This window comes from Babylonia areolata, chromosome 20 (assembly GCF_041734735.1).
Source record: "Babylonia areolata isolate BAREFJ2019XMU chromosome 20, ASM4173473v1, whole genome shotgun sequence".
In the NCBI taxonomy this organism is placed as follows: domain Eukaryota; kingdom Metazoa; phylum Mollusca; class Gastropoda; order Neogastropoda; family Buccinidae; genus Babylonia; species Babylonia areolata.
This window is the reverse complement of record NC_134895.1, coordinates 14,761,540-14,771,539: the sequence shown is the minus strand read 5'-3', so window position 1 is coordinate 14,771,539 and position 10,000 is coordinate 14,761,540. Positions and strand designations below refer to the sequence as shown.

General features: G+C 41.2%; 1 protein-coding gene across 1 annotated transcript in view; it reads right to left on the bottom strand.

Annotated features, from left to right (window-relative positions):
* LOC143295249 (adenine DNA glycosylase-like) overlaps positions 1-10,000 on the bottom strand; it is a 28,513-nt gene that overhangs the window by 13,997 nt on the left and 4,516 nt on the right. Inside the window, exons 6-9 of the mRNA XM_076606830.1 lie at positions 9,068-9,139; positions 6,487-6,600; positions 2,832-2,929; positions 1,215-1,362 (exon numbers count right to left, since the gene is read on the bottom strand). Coding sequence (XP_076462945.1) covers positions 1,215-1,362; positions 2,832-2,929; positions 6,487-6,600; positions 9,068-9,139 — 432 coding nt within the window. The remainder of the gene's footprint in view (positions 1-1,214; positions 1,363-2,831; positions 2,930-6,486; positions 6,601-9,067; positions 9,140-10,000) is intronic.

The window sequence follows — 10,000 nt, the reverse complement described above, 5'->3', positions numbered from 1 at the left end:
CTTCTTATGCTATCATACAGTGAGATGATGAAAGTGTCCATAATTTTTGTTTGAAATTTGCACACACTGATGATTTGTTAACGAATCCAGGACAGCACAAAAGTTTTAAATTCAGAATGTTAGATAGCCACGACTGGGCCCTGTGGTCTAATTCTGCTGTCTGCCTTGTGACCAAGATGAAACTGGGTCAGACGCAATTGCTGACATGCACTGTTCACATGAACCAGTCACCACGAAAATAACTCTCATGCTCGTGAGCACAGCAACACACACTGCATTTAACTGGTTGCAGTAGAGAGTGGAAAGGCCAGTTAAAATATTCTTTGTTCGTAACATCATCGTGGAAATTAGGTGCCACACCAAAAACTATCTAAGGCCCCAATCAGGGCTCTTTGTCCAGAGTAAGTTAAACTAAACTTTTAAAGTAACACCAACAAGTTAGTTATTAAGGCAGTATGGGAAAAAAAAGTGTGCTTCAAACTCTATTTTCTTTTGCTCATGCATATTGCAGCTATATATGCTGTGCAAACACACAAAGAAATGCATGTGTGTGTGTGTGTGTGTGTGTGTGTGTGCGTGTGTGAGAGAGAGTTCATGCATGTTTGCATGCATACATGTGCATGCACACTGTGTGTGTGTGTGTGTGTGTGTGTGTGTGTGTGTGTGCAGAAGTGCATGTGCATTTCTTTGTGTTTATGTGTGTGCATGAGCATGTGTGTACATGCTTGTGCATGCATGTGTGCGTACATGTGTCAGTCTGTTGAGCTGCGTGTATGCTTCATTCAGGAATTCCCAACTCTACAGACAGGCTGGCTGATCAGAAATGTTTGGTCTTGCTTGTTACAAGGGTGGGAGTGATTTATTTTCATACAACTGAAAAGTGAGCAGCCACATTCTAGGAGACATTAAACTCAAGTGTGTCTTAATACCATGGTGTGTGTCTTAGAACCAAAATCAAAATGAATAAAGGGGAGGAGCTCCTTAACCAAGGTGTGATCCTTAATACTGAAATAAAATAAAGGGGAAGGGCTGCTTTACTAAATGTGTGTGTGTCTTACTACCGAAACAAAGTCAAATAGATAATGAAAAAACGATGTAAACAAAAATCACCACATTACTAAAACAGAAATGTGCGTAACACTGAAAATACTCCAACACCCACGTTAAATGCCGGAAACTAATGTGGGGAAATCGCTGTGCCAACGCGTACTAACTTTGGCGTAGGCCCTGCAGGTCTGCCTGAGGGGGCAAGAGGAGCACTGTGGGGCCTTGGGCGTGCACACGGTGGCTCCCAGTTCCATCAGGCTTTGGTTCAAGTCTCCTGGCCGCTCGCAGGTAGCGGCCAAACCATTTGCCAGATCCCTGAAACAAAATGATCAAAGTTGTTGCTTGTTTTCATCCAAAAATGAGAGAGAGAGAGAGAGAGAAAGAGAGAGAGAGAGAGAGAGAGAGAGAGAGAGAGAGAGAGAAACATTAAGAGAGGAAGAGAGATAGATAGATAGGAGCCACAGATAGAGACACAGAAAAGACAATGAAGAGTATCATGGGTGGTGCACAATTACATAACATAAAATCATATTACAAGAATATTAAAACATAAATAAATGAATACAAAATAGACCTGACATAAGCAACAGGTTGAAATGTTTATAAAAAAATAAAAATTAAAAAATTAAAAAAAAACACACAACCCCCCCCCCCCCCCCCCACACACACACACAAAGAAAAGATTAAAGGTACTACAGCCTTTTACAGCCACAAACTTTCAGAAGCGCATTCACTCACTGTGTCTAGAGGTCCGTACAGGAAGGCAGGACCCGATCCCTTTCTTCGGCCACATTTTTAACCCATTCACACCTGGGTGGCGCACACACACACACACACACACACACACACACAACGGACTAAACGACATTATCGTTTTTATTGTATGTTGTGAGAGACTCCTTACTTTTTAAATAAGGAGATTGCGCCAGCGCCACCTCTCCTCCCACACCTCCCCCCACCCCCACCCCCTCACTTTTCCCGCCCCTCCTTACCCTCTCATCCAACATAAATGTCATCTTGATCGTTCGGGCCATATACCCTTTCCAGCCTGTTTCTGGATTGAAAGGGACTGTGTTTGTGTGGTAAGATAATATGGAATTGAGCTTTATTGACTGTTACATCATCAGAAAACCATTGCTGTTATTAGTATTACCAGCACCAGCACCACCATCACCATCACCACCACCATCATCATCACCTATCATCATTATTATCATCATCAACACTATCATCATCGTCATCAACACTATCGTCATTATCCTCCTCCTGCTTCTTCTACTACTACTTCTTCTTCCCAAATGTTTAATCAAATGTTTTGGAAAATTGCCATTCGTTAAGCTACATTGCACAGAAAAAGAAACGTTATTGTTTTGTGAGGCATACAGTTCAAGATATTTCCCCCAATCTGAAACATTCGGTGGAAACAAAGGACAAGCATATAAAATTTTGCGTCCATCTCCAACGAAGCACCGAGCAGAACGACAAGTGATTCAACTCTGCTCTGCGCCCAAGATCAATCACACCACATCAACGCTCCATAATCCTCACTGGTACTGGGGTTGCGTGGAGAGAGAGAGAGAGAGAGAGAGAGAGAGAGAGAGAGAACACAGTGTCTGATTTGATTCATTATACAAAAGACGTCCTGATCAGATTCACCAAAAGTTGCTTACCAAAAGTTGTTTACCAAAAGTCACTTACCAAAAGTCATTCCACAACAGACATCCTGATCTGATTCACCAAAAGTTGCTTACCAAAAGTCATTCTAAAACAGAAATCAGATTTACCAAAAGGCATCCATTGCAGTTGGAGAGGCAGAGTCGGCGCCGATCATCCTGAGACGTGACAGCACACGTATGACGTTCCCGTCCACCACCCCACATTTCTGTCCACACAGACAGCACTTAAATAACATTCTTGTCCACTATGCTACATTTCTGTCCACACAGACATCACTCATAACATTCAATCCACTATGCTACATTTCTGTCAACACAGACAGCACTCGTATGACATTCAATCCACTATGCTACATTTCTGTCAACACAGACAGCACTCGTATGACATTCAATCCACTATGCTACATTTCTGTCAACACAGAAAGCACTCATAACATTCAATCCACTATGCTACATTTCTGTCAACACAGACAGCACTCGTATGACATTCAATCCACTATGCTACATTTCTGTCCTCACAGACAGCACTCGTATGACATTCAATCCACTATGCTACATTTCTGTCCACACAGACAGAACTCGTATAACATTCAATCCACTATGCTACATTTCTGTCCTCACAGACATCACTCATATGACATTCAATCCACTATGCTACATTTCTGTCCTCACAGACATCACTCGTCTGACATTCAATCCACTATGCTACATTTCTGTCAACACAGACAGCACTCATATGACATTCAATCGACTATGCTACATTTCTGTCCTCACAGACAGCACTCATATGACATTCAATCCACTATGCTACATTTCTGTCAACACAGACAGCACTCGTATGACATTCAATCCACTATGCTACATTTCTGTCAACACAGACATCACTCGTATGACATTCAATCCACTATGCTTCATTTCTGTCAACACAGACAGCACTCGTATAACATTCAATCCACTATGCTACATTTCTGTCAACACAGACAGCACTCGTATAACATTCAATCCACTATGCTACATTTCTGTCAACACAGACATCACTCATAACATTCAATCCACTATGCTACATTTCTGTCAACACAGACAGCACTCGTATGACATTCAATCAACTATGCTACATTCCTGTCAACACAGACATAACTCGTATGACATTCAATCCACTATGCTACATTTCTGTCAACACAGACATCACTCGTATGACATTCAATCCACTATGCTACATTTCTGTCCACACAGACATCACTCGTATGACATTCAATCCACTATGCTACATTTCTGTCCTCACAGACAGAACTCGTATGACATTCAATCCACTATGCTACATTTCTGTCCTCACAGACAGCACTCGTATGACATTCAATCCACTATGCTACATTTCTGTCAACACAGACAGCACTCGTATGACATTCAATCCACTATGCTACATTTCTGTCTGCACAGACAGCACTCGTATGACATTCAATCCACTATGCTACATTTCTGTCCACACAGACAGCACTCGTATAACATTCAATCCACTATGCTACATTTCTGTCAACACAGACAGCACTCGTATAACATTCAATCCACTATGCTACATTTCTGTCCACACAGACATCACTCGTATGACATTCAATCCACTATGCTACATTCCTGTCAACACAGACAAAACTCGTATGACATTCAATCCACTATGCTACATTTCTGTCCGCACAGACAGCACTCGTATGACACTCAATCCACTATGCTACATTTCTGTCTGCACAGACAGCACTCGTATGACATTCAATCCACTATACTACATTTCTGTCAACACAGACAGCACTCGTATGACATTCAATCCACTATGCTACATTTCTGTCCACACAGACAGCACTCGTATGACATTCAATCCACTATGCTGCATTTCTGTCCACACAGACAGAACTCGTATGACATTCAATCCACTATGCTACATTTCTGTCAACACAGACAGCACTCGTATGACATTCAATCCACTATGCTACATTTCTGTCCACACAGACAGAACTCGTATAACATTCAATCCACTATGCTACATTTCTGTCAACACAGACATCACTCATAACATTCAATCCACTATGCTACATTTCTGTCAACACAGACAGAACTCGTATGACATTCAATCCACTATGCTACATTCCTGTCAACACAGACAAAACTCGTATGACATTCAATCCACTATGCTACATTTCTGTCAACACAGACAGCACTCGTATGACATTCAATCCACTATGCTACATTCCGGTCAACACAGACAAAACTCGTATGACATTCAATCCACTATGCTACATTTCTGTCAACACAGACAGCAGTCGTATAACATTCAATCCACTCTGCTACATTTCTGTCAACACAGACAGCACTCGTATGACATTCAATCCACTATGCTACATTTCTGTCCACACAGACAGAACTCGTATAACATTCAATCCACTATGCTACATTTCTGTCCACACAGACATCACTCGTATGACATTCAATCCACTATGCTACATTTCTGTCCACACAGACATCACTCGTATGACATTCAATCCACTATGCTACATTTCTGTTCACAAAGACAGCACTTGTATGACATTCTATGTAGTTTTCAATCTGCATATGCTTGCTGTGATTTTTGTTGCTGGATGTGCTCTTTGTGTTGATCTATATGCATCTGTGATGATTTTGGTGTGTTTTTTCCGTTATACCTGGTTCCCTGGTGTTTATTTTTGACAATGGTGATGTGATGTGCTTTGTTTTGCTGTGATCTGCACCTGCGTAATTTAGTGTGATGGCGCCTGTGTCGAATTACTTTTTTTTTTCTTTTTTTTTAATGTCACTTAGTCCTACATACGTATATTTTAGCCAATGTCGTGTGTAACTGTGTCGACTTTGTACATATTTCACAACACTTAGTCTTAGATTTGTATATTTTATTGTAAAGCACAGTGAGCCCAATCTGAGATGGGGGTACTGCGCTATATATGCCTACATTTTATTATTATTATTATTATTATTATTCCTGTCCACCACACCACATTTCTGTCCATAAAGACAACATGTTCTGTGCTTTATACATCTCTCTCTCTCTCTCTTGAATGTCAGTGGATGTGGAGTGTATGCATGTGTCGCAAGACACCCTCCCCTACCTCTTCTTTGTCTTCAGTTTCTTCAGTTTCAGAGTAATGCATGAGTGTGAATGACTGGTGTGAAAGCGCTTAGATTTGTCTCTGTACAAGATTCAGCGCTATATAAATACCATCATCATCATTATTATTATCATTATGAAACATTCTCTCTCTCTCTCTTGCTCTTTTGTGTATGTGTGCATGTGAGTGTGCGTGGGGGTGTGTATGTGTGTGTGTGCGTGAGAGTGAGAGAGAGTGTAAATGAGACAGTGGGCGGGAGAATATGAGTGTGTGCAAGAGTCAGTGTGTGTGTGTCTATGCTTGTGTGTGATAGAGAACAAGACAGTGAGCAAGAGACTGAGTGTGAATGTGAGATGTGAGCATGCATGTGTGAGTATGCGCATGTGTGCAATGTGTGTGTGCGCGAGTGTGTGCATGTCTGTGCGTGGGCATGTGCACACACACACACAAAGAAGAAGAAAGAAGAAAAAGCCAGAAACAAAGACAGCAACAGAAAAGAGGAAATTTCCTCCACACAATTTCCAAAAAAGGCGGGGATGCTATTCATACTGAAAGAACGCCACACCCCCACAATCCCCCTCCCCAGCATCCCTAAGGGGGACGATTCAGAGACAGACAAGGGGGACAACACTAACCTGGCCGAGGGCGATGGAGGCGATGGCGCCTGCAGTGTACCTCCCGACGCCTGGCAGCTGTCTGTGCAGCTCCTCACAGGACTTGGGCATCTCTCCCTTCAGCTCTGACACCACCTGTCCACAAAGCCACTCACCGGCTGTATATCAGTGTTGCAGAGAGAAACTGAGATACTACTGGAGAAAGAAATATAAAAGAAAAAGAAGAAACTAGTAAATGAAGAATAACATTCAGAAAAAAAAGGAGCTGTTAAGAAATTATTACTTAAGTTTACAAATGTGTATAGCTTCATTTGTTACACTGTACAATTAAAGTTTTAATCAAATCTCTAAAGAAAAGATAACTTATTTGGAATAGAATAGAGTCACCCCCCTTTAGCTTTACTGAACACAGTTCACTGCTTGGTGAGCCAGATTATGTTTTCAAGTTGCCCAACTTGGAGTGTGTCACTGTTCGGCAAACCTTTGAGCACACTGCTCAGTCCAACTGTTCCCACGTGTTTGGTGTTTGGACAAACTAACTCATGCCTGGCAGATGCATTCTCACATTGCAACCCTGCCGTTTCATCCATAACAGTTGGCCAGAGATGCCAACCCCTGTCAAGTGTTTGTAGAAACAAACCGGAAATTTGGTAGGAACATTCTTAATTCGGAAGGAATACTCAGACTCTGAGTGACATCAGCAAATGTACATTTAATCTACAAGGCATATAAACACCTGGGCCCACCTGCAACACAGTGTAAATGCTACGGTTAAGCTGATTGGTCCACTCAATGCTGTTTCAAACTAAACACGCACACTATTAGCTGAGCATCATCATGTGAGACCAATGTTAGTAGTGACTGCCCTGGCCTCATGATCGATAGGTCTGGAGTGTGTGGGTAATGTTACTACAGGATAGCACATGACCATGCTATGTGTCGAAAAAGAACTTGTCGGAACAATTTTGAAGGTGGCATAACGTCAGAACAAACAGCTATCGAGCACAACAAAATACACCACAATCGTTACAACTGGCATCTGAGTTGTCCCTCAGTTTCAAGGAAGCCATGACTGTGAAGCAATCTGAGCACAAGGAGAGTGATTCTGCAGGCCACTGGTTGTGTGCCTGTTGTTAGTTCACTCCACCGTCTTGTGTGTGAGTGTGGAGGAGGAGGGGAAATTTATATTTAATGTCCCATCACATATACTGGTGACTGTAGACATTTTGTAAGAGAGTGGCGAGTTTGTGTGTGTGTGTGTGTGTGTTGTGTATGTGTATGTGTATGTGCTGTGTATGTGTATTGTGTGTGTGTTTGACTTTGTGTATGTGTGTGTGTGCTGTGCCTGTGTGGGTGCATGTGCATGTATATTTGCACACTGGTGTCAGTGTGAGTGCATGTGTGGGTGCACTTTTATTTTATTTTATATTACACACAAACCCAGGATAGGCTCTCAAGGCCTGATCAGCATGTTGGGTTTATGCAGTCAGGCACCTGCCTTTTTCTAATCTTATTCATTTATCTATTTATCTATTTTTATCAGCAAATGTGTTCTATCAAGTATGGATCAGTTTTCACACTTTGACACCATGAAAGTGAAACTGAAATCAGTTTGTTAAAGAACAGTTTCTGTTTGCCACTGTACACTGCTATCATAATGCAGATCAACACCAAGACTGCCAAGCATTTAATGTACAGGGGAAAAACATGTATTAAAGAAGGAAATCGCCAAAAGGCAAATACAGAAATACTCCACCCATCAAATATACTTTTTTTTCCAACTGTAAAGCTCCACAACATATTAGTGATGTGGGTTTACAAATCTGAAAGACTTAATTCCCAGTATCATTCGTATCAAGATTCAACATAGTGTTTTTTTAATTTCTGCATCACATTCCTAACTCCATAAATGATGTATCCATCTATTCTCATATTGTGTATACTGCCAAGAAATAAAACAACTTTAATCTGGCGTCCTAAAAATTTCTATACATATATCAACCTTTCATTTTTCCTCCTTTCCTTCTCTTTTGTTTGTTTCTTTAGATTTGCTGTTGTCATTTTTCTTCTTCTTCTTTCTTCTTCTTTTTCAACTCCATTTTTCGGCTGAGGGGGAACAAATCATTTTATCATACGGATTATAAAACCACTGACATATAAAGGATGGCGTTGTTGAGAGAGGCGGAGGTAGAGGGCCCAGACTGATCTCGAATCGATTGCGATCGTGCCTTAATTTTAGCCCGATCTCCCAATCGAGCCACATAATTTTGCGACCTGTTTGAAGACACAAAACAGAAACGCCAAATAATCGATAGACAGATAGAAAATGTGAAAAAACTTAGCCGTATGAAGTGCACAGGAACAGGTGTCGAGATGACTGCCGAAAAAGGAGGGCACTAGCCTGGGGGACAAAGGGGAGGTTACCTACTTCTGGGAGGTTATCGGCCGTAGTACTTTCGTTTTCTCCGCATAGGCGGATAGTAGTTTGCATAGGACAGGAATGTCAGACCCCTGCCGGAGTCTGCACTAGTTGGGTAACGGTTAAGTATGTGTAATTAAAACTTCATTTATAGGTTAGACATGCTGAAGAGAATCGATCTACCTTCTGTGCTCCTTCATGTAGACGTCTTCCTCTAGAGTAATAACCCAGGCCAGACCACACCTCATTCACCTCCTGAAAAAACACAATACAAAGTTGTTTGAACACTTGTGAAACAGGGGTCTGTCTTCTTTGTGTGTGCATTTGTGGATATACGTAAATGGTCACACACACAAACACACACACACACTCACACATACACAAACCAGCAGACTGTTCTGTTTGAGTTTGTTGATGTATGTATGTGACAGTACACACACAAGAAATATGAGATTGCTCTGCATATGTTTGTGAATGTATGTTCAATGGTAATCTACACAAAAATGGAAACACGGGATGGTCTATTTGTGCTTGCAGATACACAAACACAACAATCCACACACACAAAAAAAGGGGAATGTACTTTTGTGTTTGCTTTGTGAATATATCGATATGGAAATGCACAAAAGCACCAGCAGATTTTCCCTTTGTGTGTATGGATGTACCTATGTGATAATCCGCACATAAAGAACAAATTGTTCTAATTGTGTTTGAGTATGTTTTTCGTTTTGTGTGTATGGATGTATCTTTGTGATAATGACTGCTCTATTTGTGTCTGTAGACATATGAGCAGAGAAGTCTGAAATTTATCGTCTGTCTGAGATGTGAAATGTGTTTGAAACCTGAAAGTCATTCACTGTTTCTGAATTAACCAGAGCATAAATTATTGTATCAAATCTTGTTGGGTTTTTTTTGTGTTTTTTTTACACATCCACAGTCTTCTAAAAATTATGATGTGAGCAAATTTTTATTTAACACCATATTACAAATACAAATGTTATCTAATGCTAGATTTTTGCCATCTTTCCGCTGGATCCAGTCTTCACATGCTTGGGTAGACAAGCCCTAACTCACCGAGGGTTTGAGACCCGTCGGCTACCCTCGCCTAGTTTAGCC